The following is a 20225-nucleotide window of genomic DNA, read 5'->3' as shown; positions in this document are numbered from 1 at the left end:
GAAAAATAAAAAAAGGTAAATGTAAATAAATAAATGTACGTTGGGGTGAAGAACTATGAAGTAAATTAGGGTGCATTTCTGAACTAATTAAAATAAGTGATTATTATTATTATTATTAATAATAATAATAATAATAATAATAATAAACAATGGAAGTTTTAAGAAATAAATACGTTTAAACCGAAGTACATTTTGTGGTATGCTGTATACGATTAAAAAAAAAAAAAAAAAAGAAACACCATACCTGGTTAATAGAAATAATAAAATAAAGTGAAACTTTAAACAATAAAATAAAATAGTGTGAATTAAATTAAGTAATATAATTAAATCAGTAAATAAACAAATTAATGAATAAATAATACATGTAATATAATGATATAGTATATTAATAATTTTTATATATATATATATATATATATATATATATATATATATATATATATATATATATATATATATATATATATATATATATATATATATATATATATATATATATATATAATAATAATTATAATTTTTTTACTATCAAGAGATACTTCTAAATAAATATTTGTAGGCTATATGATAGTTGACTGTAATTATTACTTTTTGGTCTTTTAATTTAGATCCTGTTTTGCCCCTGCAGTTGAATATATTATACTCAACAAAGATGAACGATCACACGGAGAAAGGACTAATTTTGGATCCATAGATTGCACTGAAGTCACCAGATGCAGGAAGGGAAAAGCTCTTTTGGCATGAAGGACGTGGAGGCTGTTGACAAAAAGAATTGAGAGGGAGGAGAAGACTAGACAAGGTTATAGACGGGAAGAAAAAAATATTTTTATTTTTTTTTACTTTATATTGTGACATAAATCACATTTCCACCACAGTCATTTACTGCAATGCATGCTGATGACAGCAGATGGGTTATAATGACCTGTCGGTTAGTAAGTGTTGTCCGCTTTCAGAGAATAATCTTCGTAGAAAATCCCTAAAGCAAAGCCTTAACAGTCAAGCTCAACCGAGTAACGGACATGAAGTTTTGCTGTTTTTCCTGAAGTGTTTATATTCCTGTTATGATGATACACGAATCAGGGAGCAACATCTGTCTAAAACTATCATTCACCTTTTGGAAATGAAACTGCTGAACAACGTACATCCTATCAACAAAACTTAATAATTGCAATGCATATGGTTATTTAGGCTAGTGCTGTAAACTGATTAATCACATCTAAATAAAACGTTTTGTTTACATAATATGTGTGTCTACTTTATATATTTATATGTAAATTTGAACTATATTGATGTGATTATATTGATTTATTGTTGTTGTTTTTTTACGTATACTTAAATAGAGACAGTATAGACAGTGCACACATATATTATGTAAAAAAAAAATAAAAATAAAAATTTTGGATGCAATTAATCATTGGACAGCACTGATTTAGGCTACTTAAAGACCTAAACATGGCTAATTGGTTTTAAGATTTTAAGACGTTTATTGAGTTGATGATGGCTTACACAGTCACTAATGTATGAGTATTTAGCAAAGATAGAACCAATCCGTGTGTGAATGCAGATGTAGAAAAGTGTGTGAGTTTTGCACTTCTTGGCATTTACGCACTTACACAAAAACCTCTCCAGCTGCCTATTTGGCGCTGAGATCCACCACTAGATGCTGGTAGGCCATGGTCTTTCCTTTAAAACTGGCCGCTAACAGAATGTCCTTATTGTCCACAGAAAGCAGGCTGAAGCCTCGAGGCGCGAGCATGTTGAGCTCCTGGAAGGGCTGGAATCTCTGAGTGAGCTCGTCCCACAGGTAGATCCGAGAGAAGGAGTAATCGCTGCCGAGCAGGAGGTACTGCCTCACTCCGACGCTGAACGGGTACACGGCCATCGAGCCCCGGGAAGGCAGGGTTTGAATCTCTACGAAGCGCTGGTTGTCCCAGCGCAGGATCTTCGAGTCTCCTATGAAGCGCGTGAGGCAGAGATAAAGCGCTTTCCGGACCCAGAAGTGCTTGACCATCTGCACATCGCCCGAATCGGTGATCTGGGAGTGGTAGGCGAACTGGCGCTGGCTGCGGTTCCACTGATACACCACGGGGGGCTGCGAGGAGCTGGAGAGGATGAGGCGAGGCTTGCCGTCCACCTCCAGGAAGTCGATGTGAGTGTCCCTGTGCCAGGGATGGAGGGACTGGTGGGAGTAAAAGCCGTTGCTGTTCCAGCGGTATAGGCTGGTGGAGCCGGCTTTAGAGCTGTCCACTACCGCGAAATACCAGTCTCCTTCAATCTGGAACGTCTCGACGAAGTTGGGCTTACGCACACGGGTGGTATCGATGTCCTGGATTTTGACGAAGCGCAATGGACCTTCCTCCCATCTGACAACAACAACGACAGAATGTCATAATTGTGATAAGCACATGCAAACATATTCGGAGTGTCTATTCACAATAAGTGCAAAAAGCCCGCCTTATTTCCACTTGCAATAAATAGTATAAATAGCAGAAAATGCTATTTGCACTTCAGTAATGCTGCTATTTTTATATTATAAGTGAGTTTATATTTATATTGTATCAGTAATTCCCAGTAATGTCTCTAATTCACGCTAACTCTAGTTCAAGATTGAATTGATAGAATTTATTAGTTGTGTAATAATCTTAACTGTGAGATGCAAGCTCAGAATTGTACGACGTAAACTCTTGACATTTTTCTCAGAACGGCACATTTACATCTCATAATTCTGACTGTGTGGATAGATTCGATGGCGGAGGAAAGCAGTGAAGCACAAGCTGCTTGATTTTGTTTGGACAGGTAAAGGAATTCATCACTGTGTATATCGCTCTCTAATGTCTTTCCATGTCAATAGATGGCACGGCAGTGACTGCTAATGAAACTGTTCTGGTATCAGCACTTAAAGAACTGCAGTGTTAACGCTAAGGAACACCTATATTAAAAATAAGTACATAAAAGCACATAGAGTCAGTTTAATATATCCACACAATATTCAAGCCTTAGACAGTAGCGCACGTAGACATACTTGTAAATGTGGGATCCTCCAAAAAGCTGAGCCACAACCATGTAGAGAGTGTTGTTGATAACCACGGGTTTACAATACACCGCAGAACGAGCTGGAATACACATACATTAGTTACATTTGTAACTGAATTGAACTACATTTTAAACACGTAACAAAAAACGAATCACGATGCATTGAGTAGTGATTCAATACTTCTGAGCTGGGGTTTCAAACATATTCAGAGCCTTTCTTTGTGAAATTAAAGGAACACTCCACTTTTTTGGCGTAGGCACGTTCTCCGCAAACGTCCTTGATTATTACGCCGGAATGAGAGAATAGCTCTTAGCCATATCGGCCTGGAAAATAGCAGCTTTTCATTTTCTGACGGTCTTAGTACGCGATGTATCTACAAAACTGTCAAGTTTTAAATAGGAAAAATATTGAAACTCTTTGGTTATTTTTTAACTCAATGCTATTGGTCTAATCGGATTCAATCATCTATGCTAAGCTACGCTAAAAGTGCTATCGTCAGACCCGGAAGTCGGACCCGGCTGAACGGATTCAAAAACGGTAAAACTCAACTTATTAACTCAGAGGGAGTTGGCGAATGAGCCTATTTGCTGTGGAGTGTTCCTTTAAGTGTCTGAAAATTAGCTGTCATGGTTGCAAAACACAGGATTCATGAAAAAGGTTTTAAAAAAAACACTTCTTCGGAGAACACCTCCATTGGTATTTTTTTTAATGGAAATCTCCATTTTTATTGGTTCTAATAAACGAAGTCATTAAAAACTCCACTCACAGCTTTGAAGTTGACTTACATGTGATGTTGTAATGTGTCTTGAATAGCATGTTCACGTGATCCCAAATGAACACGGTGCAGATCCCAGTGTTGGGCTGAGCGAAAACGGCGTACTGGTCGTCGTTAAACTCGTACGACTCCACAGACAGCGACTGGAAGGAGTATGTCTCGTATACAGCAAAATCTGGATTAAGAACATTTCACATCAGAGCCAGTGTGTATATTTTAAAGGTGCATGAAAACGTTTTTTGAGGTTTACTTTAATCAACAAAACGTGTGAAAATCGAGAACCAGGATGTAAGTGATATTTTGGGTGAAATGGATATGTATATATATATATATAAATGATTAAAATCAGTACGCAAAGTCATATCAAAGTATGTACATTTTTTTGTTTTGGCTCTCCCGTAAAGGAGAAATGTAAAATGTCTCTTATGCCTTTCTGGTTCTCACCCCTTGTTTTGTTCATTGGCTTTTTTTATTAAAGTCATGCTTACGTCTGGGTTGAGACTGAGATCAGAAGAGAATGCCCACATACTTTTGGTGACGTAGGTTACGTGTTTCACAGATTTAGAAATACGACTATTAGACTTCAACTCATTTTCACTGTTAAGGTCTGAAGTGGTTCACCCGCGCTAATGCAGTTGAAGTCACGGGGTGTGAGGTCATGGATGCGTCGACCCTGGAACTCAAAAGGACTGGCGCAGTATATGGCGGGAACCGAGGTGTTGGTCTTCTCCATCCAGTCCACCAGCCATTTGATCTTACAGTCACAACGGAACGAGTTCCCTCGCAGGTCTCTGCATCGGAGAGAGAGATAAAAAGGCACAAAAGAGACATGAATTTTCCCTTGTTGACTCTGATCCGTGAGTGGTTTTCGTTCTGTGATATATTAGCTACATTTTCATTTCTAAATAAGCTGATTTAGCTTCAGTTAATGCAAAATAAAAGCTCATTTTATTTAAAAAATATTTTTTACCGTATAACACAATGCTTACTGTTTTTTTACCATAAATGGGTCTGTGTACATAAAAAGAAAAAGCTCGGGCATTAACAGAGGAATATTTAGGTACATACAGGTCCGTGAGGATGTCCAGGTGCTTGAAGAGATCTCTGGGAAGAACCTGCAGGTTGTTGTTGGATAGAGACCTGCAATGAAGAAAATTCAAACGAGAGAGACGTAACATGACCCATTTATTCCTCCATTCTTTAACTCAAATGACCTCAAATACTTAAAAACGGACTTTAGCATAGTACATATGACAGGAACGTGTTTGGCGTGAATATAACGCGCAGTTTTCACGCCATTCTTGCGCATCAATACCACAACGTATCGAACTATTTATACACACTTTTTCTAGATCTGGTAGTACATACAGATGTGTTAGAGACTTCAGTCCTCTGAATGTATGCTTTGACAGGGCTTGGATGTCGTTATTCTCAATAAATCTGCAAAGAAGAAAAGAGACAATATGGGAATCAAACGAGCCATTTAAGTCACGTAAACGCGTTCAACCAACAGCTCATTTGTCAGGCAGCTGCAAAATTAAAGATTTGTAAATATGATATTTCCAGGTGAAAATGATTTGTGTGCCATTTGAGAGAGAAGATAAAAGATCAAGACGGGGGTATTAATCAAACGGCGCATTTTCTCCCCCTATGTTTACAGTAATAAACAGTAAGGAAGCGAAGGCTGTTCCCTGATGGATTCATGAGTCACAGGAAGACGAAGCCTGCCTGCCTCCGTCTGCAAACCTTGCCGCATTTGCTTTGTTAATGCTTTTAGCTTAATGACACTGAGGTTGTGGGCGTTTTCATTAATGCTAAAAGCTTTCTGTAATAGCAAGTCCTCCCCCTCTCTCTTTTATCTCATTCACTCTCTTTCTGCGGTCATCGAGCTGCCAATGCTTTCGTCTGAAAGACAACGCTGCCTGAATCTTAAGAAGGACTCTGAAGAGACTGTACAACCTGCATGAAGATGAGAGGCACAGTCTCGCTCAAAGATGTCTTTTTAATACCTGGAGGAAGGTTTTAATATCCCAGTTCATCTCAGTGGCTTTAAAAAAGTATTTGATTTAAATGTTCCTTTTTAAGAGGTGTTATGCTATTATGTAATAAAATGCTGTGTTGGGGAAAGTTGCTTTTAAAAGCAATGCATTACAATATTGAGTTACTCCATACAAAATACACAATTGTATCCAAAAGTCATATTTCTGCCAACTGTAAAGCGTGAAATGAATAAGCCTTAACACAAAGAGAGAGGTCAGTGAATAAATAGAGAAAACCAAACAGCTGGCAAAGTTGGATATTTTTTTATTAACGTAAATTTTTACTTCACTAGTTATAAAAGTAATTTATAACTTGTGTTACTTAGTAATGTGTTACCTTTATCGCTGATGAAATGTTTGCAGATACAATATATGTCGGTAGAAACATTGGTTTAGTTTTTAGTTTTGTTTTTTGCCATCCAAATGACCTTTCATTATTCTGTGAGGGAAAATCGTTTTTTATCAGATGTCTCATTTATAGAAACGACCACAAACTCTTTGGTGAATCAATATGAATTTGGCACACTCTCCAACAGCACTGTAAAATGTGAAACCCAAAAGGGTAATCAAATTCTACAACGGACAGCGAAAGCAAAGTAGAAAGAGTTAGAAACGATGGATAGGAAGACTGTAAGAAAAAACTTATACCGCAGTTCCAGAGGAGGCAAGAGTTTGTTGTTGTTGGGAAAGCTAACGTGCCACATCTCAAATCGATAAGTGTTCTGACGGATAGGCCTATACATGTGCAAATGACTTCTGATCTGTTTTGAACACTGAATTTCTTGGTTTTATAAGAAAAAAAATGGTATAAATCTCACTGTCTGGCTTATAATGAGCGAACACTTTCAAAACCCTGAGGAGATGCTAGAAGCGCTCTCTTATATATTTCTTTGTACTGAAAATGAAAAGAAACTGCTTTTTAAGCTCATTCTTTCATTTATGCAAGCAAAGGCCAGTGTCTAAAAACATCTGAATAAATCAAATTTAGAATGCAACAGAAGACATTCTGAAACATATAATCTGTCCATTTTTTCAGCAAGTGATCAATCCACCCACCCTCCCATCAACCCACTCCTACTCTGTCCAACCATCGATTAGGCAATCCATCCCCCTTCCATTCACCCATGCATTCATCCATCCATCCATCCATCCATCCCCCTTCCATTCACCCATGCATTCATCCATCCATCCCCCTTCCATTCACCCATGCATTCATCCATCCATCCATCCATCCATCCATCCATCCCCCTTCCATTCACCCATGCATTCACCCATCCATCCATCCATCCACCCATCCATTTACCCATGCATTCATCCATCCATCCATCCCCCTTCCATTCACCCATGCATTCATCCATCCATCCATCCATCCATCCATCCATCCATCCATCCATCCATCCATCCACCTTCCATTCACCCATGCATTCACCCATCCATCCACGCATTCATCCATCCATCCACGCATCCATTTACCCATGCATTCATCCATCCATCCACCCATGCATCCATCCATCCATCCACCCATCCACCCACCCATCCATCCTTCCATTCATCCACCCATCCATTCATCCGTCCTTCCATCAAGCAACATGAAAAGATACTCACAGGTACTGCAGATGTCCAAGACCGGCAAAAGCATTATCAGAAATCACTGAGAATGTGTTTGAGTTCAACAGTCTGTGCAGAACACAGAGAAAGAGACAAAGATGAGAGCTTGCACTTTCTTTGATTTGAACATTATTCATACATTTTAGACCTGTTTACATTTTCTTAGTACTATGGGTCAGTACTATTTTACTCACTGTATGAAGTACATTTATTTTGATGTGTTGACTGACATAATAAAGCAGATACGTAGTAGTTGATTAGAAATGTAAAAGGAGCATGATAATCAAAATAATATGTTTTAAATTGTTATATTATAAATTGCAAATGTTTTTATTAATATTTTTATGTAATCTGACTGCTATACGCGAATCACTTCAGCGAGGAACAGAATGAGAAGTATAGATATTACTGACAGCGTCTTTACAGAAAACAACATTTTCACAAAAACAGTCATTTTTATATGTATTATACCGCTATATTTTACAAAGCATTGCATATCTGATATTGCAGGAGCTTTTTCATTTGTTTACTGAGTCGGTGAGTGAAAAACTGGCATGCTGTCATTGGAAAACAAACTTCTCTCTTGTGTCTGAGGGAGGACAGAAACGCTGTTGTTGTGTGAGTGTGGGCAGTCTGTAAATGGAGGGTCTGTCACTGATACACATCACACTACACACCGCTCAGACATGCAGCTGACCAACACTGCAATCCTCACACCTTTTCTGTTTTTTTTTTTCTCTTCGCACACAGGCCGTAATAAGAAAACGCAGAGGAGGATCATTGTGCGGTTGGTACTCACAAGAACTGCAGAAGGTGCATGTGGGAAAAAGCTCCTTCAGGAATCTCTGTGAAAGCAGCGTTCACCATAGTCCTGAAAGAAGAGCAGAAACCAGCATCACAGTCGCTATATAGTTGCTGTTACAGTCATGTTAAAATAAAAACTCAGTTCAGAAATATGCCTTCATAACATCAACATTTTCTAAACACATCATGAATGATGCTTCCTGTGCAAAAAACATATATTAGTGCTGTCAATATATATATATATATATATATATATATATATATATATATATATATATATATATATATATATATATATATATATATATATATATATATATATATATATATATATATATATATATATATATATATATATATATATATATATATATATATATATATATATATATATATATTTATATATATATATATATTATATATATATATATATAAATATATATAATATATTTCAGAAAAATTATATTGTTATTTTAAATGTATATTTATAATTTAAATTATATAAATATAAATACTTAAATATTTTTAAATATATATATATATGTATATATATGTGTATGTGAATAGATTAGCATTATGATAAATTATCACCCCTTTTTCTCAATGTTTATATCATTACTTCATTACACAAGTCATTTAATTCTAACTCTAAGCTGGTATGGCTAGCCTTTTCCTTAAACGGTTGCTCTGCACACCTGAAAGGATCTCACAAATTAATTATTAGAAAGTAGGACACAGATCTTCCTTCCTTCTTATATTCTCAGTCTGAAAATAAGGGCACCGTCAGCGTGCAAAACTCTCTATACTACCCAGCTAACATGAAATCGAAATCAAAGGCCTTTTTCTTCGAAACATATGCACGAATATAAATAAACCTGAATGAATTCCTGCTTAAGTAAGTCTTATAAATGAAAGACTTGCCTGCAGACAGCACCCAGTGAAATACGGTCTAAACTTAATATTGCGCGTAAAACGCAGAGAGAGGTAAAACCTCGACAAATCTTGATGAAATAAATGGTATCTGCGGTTATGTTCTCCCAGAGGATAATAACCGTGTATGTGGTGAGGTTTCTGTGGTCGAGACGTACGCTGGTGGAAGAAGAGCAGCATACAGCTCAGCTTTCTGTTTATCTGTCCCGTCGCTTCACAGTTCACCGACATATATACGAGACTCTCAGAAAGTAGTCCGTTCGACTCTATATTACATAACATGCACTATATATATATTCATGATAGTCTTCTCAAGCCGTAAAACAGATCTGTGTGAAAAAATGAAGGCATTGTTCACCTAAAATTTCCATTCTACCGCAGCTACGACACGCGTCCTACCGAAGGTGAAAATAAATGTCAGTGATTTATGTTGGAGTCATTTATTATGTTTCACAGGCCCGAAACTGTCACCGTATCGCAAGATATGAAGCCACGTTATCAAAATGGCCAAATCCTCGCATAAACCGTTAACTTTAGACAATGTTATGCTGCCGAGAAAATGGTTTATATAGGCAAGACAAAGATCATTTGAACTTTCCCTTATTTGAATATAAAGAAGTAGGTAGATGTGATCTTTCCAGTACTCACAGGGAGATGATTCCCGGCGGGAAACTCTTGGGGATGGCTTTGGTGTCCACGCAGAAGGCACTGTCTTTGGTACAGGAGCAGGTGGCTGGACATCGAGGGGTTTTGGGAGCCCTGCGGCCCGCCGCCGTCCCGAACACGCAGAGAAGCAGCACGCAGACCGACAGCCGCCAACCCGGCCATCGCAGGGTCCATCCGGGCCTCGCTTCCACCATCTTCCACCTTCTCTTCTCCAGCTCGAGCGAGAAACGATCCTGGGCGCTCACTGAGGAAACTGCGAGAGCAGAAGATCCAGGGTGTGAGGGAGCGGGCAGTGACTGGTGCTCCCTGGGTGCGTGTCTGAGGGTGTATTTGATTTCCTCAGTGTTCCCTGCAGTCTCTCTCTCTCTCTCTCTCTCTCTTTCTCTCAGTGGTGCAGCTGTCAGAGCACAGACTGCAGGAGCGTATCAGCACACGGTCTCAGACCAGAGCGCTGCAACGCTGACACTGAATTATTAACAATCGCACACGCTAACACTTAAACTGCAGCAGAGAACACAGCAGAGAAAGTAGCGGGATGGGGAGGCCGAACCAAGATAAAGAGGCGGGGGGCGACGGACCGGTCAGTGAAGGTTATACTAAATAATGTACTAGAAAACACTTGTTTATGCTCAAGCGTCACATCTTATAGAAGTCTTGTGCTTGAAAAAGCAGCTTTTGGAACAGCGTCCTTTCAAAAGGGTAGCTGCAATTCATTACATCCAATGTAAAGCAAAATAAATAAAAGAGAGACGACATGGTAATCGTGCATGGCACGCTGCAGTTATCAATAACTGTACGCAATAACTGTATAAGGGTGAAACGTTTGGGAAGGCAGTGTGCATTAGGTTTACGTTATTGGCATATTTTTATGGGCAGAAGTGCGGCCTTTTACCATCTTTCAAATTTGAGGATTTAAAATGGTTAAGCTTTTGAAATATTAGTGCTGCAGTGTAAAATAATAATAATCGTAATATTTATTATGTTAGTATTATTATAAATTAATTGTCAGCTAATTAGAATTATGTAAAAGAAATAACATGATGATAACAACATTATCATTATTAATCGTCAGCTAATACAGTAGTAAATTACTACGTAAAACAAAAATACCAATTAATAATAATTATGATGATGATTATTGAGCGCCAAAAACATCAGTGTTAATGTGGTGTGAAATGAGAAGCTATCACAACTAAAAAAATATATTTCATATTTCCTCTTCATCAAATTTTTCTGGATTCTCCCTTCATCTCATCTTCAGAAGGTCACGCAACTAGCAGCAAGTAGGATTATAAGTTAATATGGTGATGATTATTCATCTCTTTTCATTAAAACACCCACAAAAAAAAGTGTAATTATTAGCCAACATCGGAGAAATGTGAATATGAAAACGTGGCAATGAGCTATTTGAAATATACCTGTGAATCTAAAAGGAGGTCACATACGTTTTTTACATGTAATATATAATACATATGTTACATGTAGATGTAATGTAGAAATAATTCACATTATTGACACATTGATTAACTTCTTAAGCCTTGTTAACAGATTTTGATGAGACTTATAATGGTAATATTTACTATTACTTCAAAAGTACACACAAAATATCTTTTCTATCTATTGATTTTGTCAAATATATTAGTTCATTTGAGTATAGGAGCATCTTTAATAACTGACTATGATCAAGTGACGCTCTTAAATCAAGTTGTGTTGGGTGAACACTAGAGGACGCTGGAGGATCAGCTTCATCACTGGAGGTTTCCTCTGCTGCTGCTGCTGTGTGGGGTGGCCCTGCGGCGGCAGGCACGGCTGTCACCGGCTGACACCACACACTCCTCAGGTACAGACCCTTCTCTGAGTCAGGCTCTCACTTCCCAGAAGCCCAGGGGTGAGCGTGGAGGTGCCAGGTCACTGATGTGGCCCTTGGGCAGAGAGCTGGAGTCAAACATGTGTTTTATGCTCCTCTCTTTCTCACACTGCAGCGTCAGCAGTTTTCCCACAGGCATAACATTACCAGCTGTGCTTCTGGAGCAGGGCCTTCACTTCACTGGATCTGCTCTTCCGCAATCATTCTGGAGCCAAAGATTTTAGAGTCTTCTTTTCAAATTCAACCAGTATGTGATAAACATGACAGATTCTATCTATCTATCTATCTATCTACCGTAAATTCTGGACTATAAAGCGCACCTGCATATAAGCCGCATCCGCTCTATTTAAAAAGTTTTGCTCTTCCCGCGGCCTCCTCCAGCGTCTCACCACAGACTCATTGACGCTAAGCTTCCGAGCGGCAGCGCGGTTTTCTTCTTGTATAACGAGATCGATGGCCTTCAACTTAAAACTTGCATCATACGAACTTCTTCGTGTGGGTTCCATGATGAAGGGGTGAGGATTTGAAAAGATAGAGTTTGACAGGATTGGTAATTTGTCGTCCTTCTATCCGCTTCTACCGACTTACATCTGCTAAAGAGGAACTAGCGTATTCTTCTTTGCATTTATTTCGTCTTAGTTTTGATTCTAATTCCGGTTAGAGCGCCCCTAGCGGTGGGGAAAAATCTGCAGAATAGCCGCACCTTTGTATGAGCCGCATGGTTCAAAACCTATGAAAAAAGTAGCGGCTTATAGTCCAGAATTTACGGTATCTGTCTGTCTGTCTGTCTGTCTGTCTGTCTGTCTGCCTGTCTTTCTGCCTGCCTGTCTGTCTTTCTGTCTGTCTTTCTGTCTGTCTGTCTCTCTATGTCTGTCTGTCTGTCTGTCTGTCTGTCTATCTATCTGTCTGTCTGTCTGTCTGTCTGTCTGTCTGTCTGTCTGTCTGTCTGTCTATCTATCTATATGTCTGTCTATCTGTCTGTCTGTCTGTCTCTCTATCTATCTATCTATCTATCTCTCTCTATCTATCGGCCTGGTTTGTATACTCTTTCCTCAGTCATCGTGAGTCATGACTTCCGTTCTGTGGAGCAGTAACCTGTCTTGGCTTTAAGCCGTTTAGAAAGCTATCCAAGGCCGTGAATCACTGCCATGTTGATTCATTCCAGAAAAACAGCAGATAAACACACTATTGAGTTTATATCCCAAACCCACTTCCTGAATCCATTCTCTTGCCAGGCTCCTTGAAAGAGTCTCTGTGTGTTTCTCTCACACATCTGTCTGACTTTCTCTGTCTCTACATTTTGGTCAATTTGTAAGACTTGAGCAGGAACATCTATGCAGTATATGTTATGATAATATTAACAACGGCCCTTTATAATGAACTAAATATCAGACATCTGACTTCTTGACACAGCCATTTGTAATTTGTGAGCTTCCGGTGTCATTTGCTTCCATTTATTTTAGCCGTACAGTACAGTCCTTCATGCCGCTGGTCATTACAAACTGGTATTTGTTACCATATTTTACATTATTAATTAATTTTATTGTTTACTGCACCCTGTAATTTTATTGTAGTTATTGTAGCGGCTAACCAATGTGCTTCAAACAGCTTACTTTTGTGATGCATTTACGATATTCATCCATCCATTTTCCATACCTTATCCTCTGCAGGGCTGGAACGTATCCACAGCATCTCGGGCCACAATGGCCGGAAAGATATGTGAAGCTACAATAAAATGCATAAAAAAAAGCATCAGACATGGAATTAAGTCACTGACAAAATAACTAGGTTTTAAAGCATGCATTAAATATGTTGGACTTGTTGGCATGCATTAAATATGTTTTCACAACTGCACTTAGTTTAAAGATTGTTAAGACAGTTTGAAAAAATGTGCCTAAGCAATTGAGAACATCTGTAAGTCCTAAAAGGTCTAATATTGGGGCAGAATGTCTTAAATGGCTAATGTTATTAACATCTTCCTCACTATTTTTGCCTCGTTTTCCAATAAACATCTTTAAATCGATACATTTACTTGAGGTGCAAAATGAATACTGCGAGAAATTAAGTGAGCTTCTGCTGTAAAATAAATAAAAAAATAATAGAGCTCAGTAGGGAGAATCTTACTAAAACAACACAATTGCGTTTGAGAGCATACTGACATATGTTCTATTCAATTCATTGCTTACTTTAGTTTATTCCACCCATTTAGTTGGTTACTTAGCCCAGAAAAAGTCTTTAAAAAGCATGAACTTTACCTCCATATAAAAAAAAAAAGAAGTGCTGAATGTAGACTCCCTCCAAATCACATTTTCCTTTGAGCAGAATGAGGAAAGAGAAAGAGAGCACATATCTGAACTGATTTATGCATTTCATTGACAGTCGGTTCAGCCCTTCGGTCTTACCGAGGAAGAATTGTGTCCCATTTCGAAACTAAACAATAGGAGTGCTGTCATGCAATTTAATCTAAGCCCAATTCAATTACGAAGGATACAAAGACATAAGCTTCAAGGTTCAGTGATATGATTAGAGAGATTGAGGCAGACATCAGTCGACCGAGTCATTTCTCCCTTCATTACACAAAACACGAGGCCCGGATTCGAGTAACCCATCAAAGCCGCCGTCGTTTAGTTTCATCTTCAATCTTGCGATCGAAGCAAAAGATAAAGCAACAGGACTACAATTATTAATAAATTAAGTGGGTCAATATTTCACGCAATGCAAAGTACTGTAGTATTTAAAGGATAAAAAAAAATGGTCAATTAATTAATTGTCTTGACTTCCGTAATTAGCTAAATAACGACGAGAAAATATAGATATATAGATTGATTCTGAGAGAAAACGAAAAGCGTATCGCCACGTCATCGTAGTCACGGCCTGCATTATTAATCCGTTTGAGATTCATAAAGTCTAAATGTGGAACGAGCCTCGAGCCAGAAGTTTCTAAACCGTAATGCGATATAGTGTGTTTTTCTCTCCCAGGTATCGTTTTTGTCTGTTCAGACAAGAAAAAAGTTTAGCCGAAGGGCTAATGCTGTATAACAAGCTGACAAGTCAAGATCTTATAGCCCCACCTAATGCATGCAAGTATGTTACGACCGGCCTGTGGAGGAAATCTGATCCGGTGTGAGCGAGGCAGAGCGCGGCCTCGGGGGAACAGGTGTATTATGGGAGAAGACATGTCTCGAGCAATTTATATCGCTTCTTTTTCCCCAAAGTACGACAATTAAAATTGGAAAAAAGGAGCGTGTTAATTGAAGCGAATGGGTGCCGTCAGAATGAGACTCCAAACAGCTGATAAAAACATCACAATAATCCACAGCAACTATTAGTTAATGTCCTGTGAAACCAAAAGCTTTTTTTAAACGTTAAACTATTTCTTTAATCTAAAACAAGAGTCCTTGAAGCATAACATCGGTCTCTCAGGTGAAAAAAAAGTCACCTCGTCTGAATCAGGAAGGAAATATGCGCCAGGGGATGGACTTTTTTTTTCTCGAGGAAGTGTTATGGATTTTGGACTCGCATTTTAACCAGATGTGACTTTTACAATTTGATATCGTTTAAACGGTCATAGCGTTTCAATCTTTCGTTGATTTCTTTGACAGATTTCTGTTGGTTCATTTTCCGCTCTTGTTTTTCCACTCACCGCTATTCTGAAAAAAACGGGAAATGACACCAATACAGGATTTTAAGATTGATTGACACGCTGAGCGCCCTGTTTGGCCTTTCTGTCATTTCTGCACCAGTGATCGAGCTCCGCATGGACCCCAGTCAGCAGTGCAGTCACACACACACACACACACACACACACACTTAGTCAAGAGGTCACTGACCCAAAACAGGGCCCACCTACGGGTAAAGGTCAAAAACCCTGCTTCCGGCAGAGTGCTTCAAAAAGACTTTCTCATACAGAAACATAGTGGACAACTGACCATTGAAAGCTGTGGACGCTTTCCGTGCGTTTAGAAGTCATGCAGAAACGGTAAATGTGTGTGGGTTTCTCCTCATCTGAAGTATGCGGTGAATCAACAATAAAAAAAAATCTCTCTTTCACGAGGCCTTCATTTAGAGAGCAATCTGGGGCCCTTTGGAGATTAGAGGTCCCTAAATACCCTCTTTATCTCCAAACCCAACATTTTTCCTATTCGGAGAGTAAAGATATCGGAGGCTGTGATAAAGACCCTGCGCTCCACCCAGTAAAGACACTCAGAGCTATCAGATCCTCTTTGGACAGGTGCTCGGATGATGGCCTCGACAGAGGAGAGCTGCTTGTTACGTCTGCTGCTTCCGCTCATCAATGCTGTGAATACAGAAATCACAACTGCTCACCGTTTTGAGAGCGTCCTTGCTTGACCGTATGGAGAAATCTGACCGAGTGAATGATGGCGTGCGAGACGCGATGTCGAGAACGGCCTCACATAAATTAAGCCTCGTGGAAATAAATACAAGTAGGGCAACGAATCTAATTTAGTAGACGACGCTTAGGGCATGAGCAAATATATGTATTTGACGTTCAAACGCACGCTGTAAAAAATGACCGTGGTTTTAACAGAAATGAGAAAATGCTACAGTAAAAATCTGTTAAATGGTTAACGGTAATTTCCTGTAAAATTTATAGGGAATTCCCTGCATTGCATTTCAAATTTAGTTTGAATTTGGTGTTTCTTTTTGTTTTTCGTATCAGTTTATTAAGGCTGTAGGTTGCATCTAATGTTGTTAAATTAATGTGTATTGCATATTTCGGTTTCAACGTGATGGTGTTTAGTGTTTGTGTGAAATATATACGTATGTTCATATTTAAAAGCTGCTTGTGATGGGCTTTGGTTCATCATGTGACTTTCTCATCACCACTTGCATCTGGTGGCTATCAGTCGATTTCGAAGGTATACAGGGAGTGCAGAATTATTAGGGAAGTAGTATTTTTGAGGATTAATTTTATTATTGAACAACAACAACCATGTTCTCAATGAACCCAAAAAACTCAATATCAAAGCTGAATATTTTTGGAAGTAGTTTTTAGTTTCAGCTATTTTAGGAGGATATCTGTGTGTGTGCAGGTGGCTATTACTGTGCATAAGTATTAGGCAACTTAAACAAGTTGAGTCTGAGTCGGACTGGAGCTCTCTGCCCTTTACCCGGGCCCCATCAAGACTCACTCTCATTTCATCAGTCCACAAAACCTTAGAAAAATCTTGAGATATTTCTTGGCCCAGTCTTGACGTTTCAGCTTGTGTGTCTTGTTCAGTGGTGGTTGTTTTTCAGCCTTTCTTACCTTGGCCATGTCTCTGAGTGTTGCACACCTTGTGCTTTTGGGGACTCCAGTGATGGTGCAGCTCTGAAAAATGGCAAAACTGGTGGCAAGTGGCGTCTTGGCAGCTGCACGCTTGACTTTTCTCAGTTCACAGGCGACCCTGTTGACTATTCTGAATGAAACGCTTGATTGTTTGATGAGCACGCTTCAGAAGCTTGCCAATTTTAAGAGTGCTGCATCCCTCTGCAAGATATCTCACTATTTTTGACTTTTCAGAGCCTGTCAAGTCCTTCTTTTGACCCATTCTGCCAAAGGAAAGGAAGCTGCCTAATAATTCTGCACACCTGATATAGGGTGTTGATGTCATTAGACCACACCCCTTCTCATTACTGAGATGCACATCACCTAGTATGATTAATAGGTAGTAGGCTTTGGAGACCATACAGCTTGTAGTAAGACAACATGCAGAAAGAGGACGATGTGATCAAAATACTCATTTGCCTAATAATTCTGCACTCCCTGTAAAACAGATTTCATTACTTTAATAGGAAGGTATATTAACATTATATCAGTTAATGAAATTACGGTATTTAACTGTAAATGTAACTTAAAACCAAACCAAAACCAAAACCACTGTTATTGTATTTTTTATGGTAGAATTCTGGCGACCGCAGCTGCCAGTTTTTTACCATAAATTTTACAGTAAAAATATTAACTGTTTCTGATGTACCACGGATGCATTTATTTCATTACAAATAAAGAACCATTGTGAAATATTATTATGATTTAAAATAACTATTTGCTATTTGGATATGTTTTAACACGCAATCTATTTCTGCTCAAGATGCTCAAGAAACATTTCTAATCGATGTCGAAAATAGTGTAATGTTTTTATGGAAAGTTACAACAGAAAGCTGATTTATTTGAAATCTGATAATATTTACAAAAATTGTAGTATTGACTATTTGTTGCCCATGTTCTTGCTAAAAACAGCAACAACAAAAAAAACATTGTTAATACTTTACAGTAAGGTTCATTAGTTAACATGAACTAATAATGAACAATAATTAATCTTAATGTTAATTTCCACCTTTACTAATGCGTTATTAAAATCACGTTAGTTAATGCACTGTGAACTAATATGAATTAAAAACGAACCACTGTATATTTATTAAAAAACATTAACAAAGATTAATAAAGAGTATAATAAAAAAGTAGTGTTCATTGTCTGTTAATACATTAACTACTGTTATCAAATGACACCTTATTGTAAAGTGTTACCAAAACATTGAAACGTATTATGGAAAAGTTTATCATATCAAACGTATCAATATTTGGTCCCAAACCAGCCTTCTCGTAAACCTCTTAACCAGTTCAACCCCTTTTTATTTGTACATTAAAAAATATAAAATGTAATACACTTGTTTGTGTAACGTCATTTAATTAACTATACACACCTTTTCCCCAAATTTGGTCAAGTTTCACCAAAACATATAGACATAGAAAATGCTTCCTCTGACCCTCAATTGAAAACTCAACCAAAAAGAAATGCGTTTACCGTGTTTAGGGGACAGTCCAGCAAACACACAAGCAGCGTTCCAATATCTGCTCTAAAACACAAACTATTAGGATACTCTGCTTTTACTTGGCCTCTCCGTGACACTTAATGCTTGGAAGTACACAGCTTACATTGGATTCCCTTCAACTTTCTGTGCTGAAGGCTGAAATTCTGCTGACGATGTCGAGTTAACACGTACAGGCTGAAGCACAGCTGTCCCGCTCCCGCCATCTGCCCAATCAAGGCCTTCTTGTCGTAAGAGACAGATGTTCATGTCGTTCCCGTGTAAAGGATCTCGTTTGTGGGACACAGAAGAAGTCGCTCGGTAGAATGTTCACGCTGCCTCTTCCGTACGGTGACAGCGTGACGTCGTCTGAGGATTTTTTTTTTTTTTTTTACTTTTTGTTTTTGCTGCATTTAAGCGACTAGTAAAAATTTTGGTCAACCAAGCCTATTCTGAGCCCGTATTCTTAAAGACTCTACGAATTCTTTCAGAGTGGAATTAAAAGTGATCCGGGAGCAATCTGAAAGAGACAAACAAACAAACAAACCTTTATCTTAGTGAGGAGGCGGGGCTGACCTTGTTGCTGCTCCAGTCTTTCGAAGGCTGTGATTGGTTGGTTACTCAAGAAGGAAATAAAAGAGCGCTTTTACCTTTTACCGTTATCTGTGCAACACATTTCTTCTCTCTCTTCGTGTTCCGTTAATTTAAGATGGTTTCTGAATGACATCTTTCTTTATTAGGATCCTTTTATTTTTTATTTATTTAGTCGACTATTAGAGGGCAGGACTAACCTTTCTGTAGAAGGCGTAGGACCATAAACTGTTTGTCCAATCCAATCTCTTGACCCGAGGCCTATGATAGGCTGATCTACTTACCTGTAAAGGTATGTATTTGCGTACCTCTGAGAAACCTGTTCACACGGACGTGATGCATCATGAGCCATCCATTACACTATTGTAGACCGAGCGAGAATGTAAGGCGTTATTATTTTGGTACTATTTTGTACCGTAATGAGACATGAAGTAATCTGGCTATTGCTAGCCTCTTTTTTCAAAAACGCCTGGCCTACTTTTAAAGCTATTTTTAGAGTATTTGCAATGTAAAAAAATACAATCAAATAATAATAATAATTATTGTAAAGATAAAAAAAAAAAATGACAACAATAAAACAAAATAAATACAAATTTAAGAGGGAAAAAACCTGTTAATTGGTTAATGGTAAGCTCCTTTACTACATACAGTCAAAAACAAACAGGACATCATGTAATTTTACACTAAATTAAGTAAAAAAACGATTGATATTCCCAGTTTCCTCTATTATATATATATATATATATATATATATATATATATATATATATATATATATATATATATATATATATATATATATATATATATATATATATATATTTTTTTTTTTTTTTTTTTGTTATTTTATTACTTTTTTTATGTTCATTACTGTCTTATGTTACCCCTCTATTATTTCAGAGCTACTTTTGATCAAACACTATGCAGGTTATAATTTTTCTTTTGTTATTTTAGTTATTACTTTTTTTTTTTTTTTTTACTGTTAAACTACCGCAACGCGTCCAACCTAAAACGTCCCGACAGTGCCTGCTTCTCCACTTTTAGTCCAACCGATCCTTCCCGCTCGCCTCGCAATAAGAACTCCACACAAGCCGCTGCATA

General features: G+C 38.0%; 1 protein-coding gene across 2 annotated transcripts; it reads right to left on the bottom strand.

Annotated features, from left to right (window-relative positions):
• Window positions 1–800: 800 nt before the first annotated feature.
• lgi3 (leucine-rich repeat LGI family, member 3) lies at window positions 801–12301 on the bottom strand. 2 transcript variants are annotated; one of them, XM_043245992.1, is made up of 10 exons: window positions 12044–12301; window positions 9839–10109; window positions 8256–8327; window positions 7454–7525; window positions 5178–5249; window positions 4878–4949; window positions 4431–4600; window positions 3820–3984; window positions 3023–3113; window positions 801–2363 (listed from the first exon to the last, which is right to left on the bottom strand). In XM_043245992.1, exons 2-10 carry the CDS (start codon window positions 10048–10050, stop codon window positions 1634–1636), a joined length of 1656 nt encoding a protein of 551 aa, XP_043101927.1. In that variant the 5' UTR covers window positions 10051–10109; window positions 12044–12301; the 3' UTR covers window positions 801–1633. The 2 variants fall into 2 exon arrangements, with proteins under 2 accessions (XP_043101927.1, XP_043101926.1); XM_043245991.1 differs by lacking the exon at window positions 12044–12301 and having other exon boundaries at window positions 9839–10923.
• Between the last annotated feature and the right edge of the window lie 7924 nt (window positions 12302–20225).

This window comes from Puntigrus tetrazona, chromosome 8, assembly GCF_018831695.1.
Source record: "Puntigrus tetrazona isolate hp1 chromosome 8, ASM1883169v1, whole genome shotgun sequence".
Lineage (NCBI taxonomy): Eukaryota > Metazoa > Chordata > Actinopteri > Cypriniformes > Cyprinidae > Puntigrus > Puntigrus tetrazona.
This window is presented reverse-complemented; position numbering and strand designations above follow the sequence as displayed.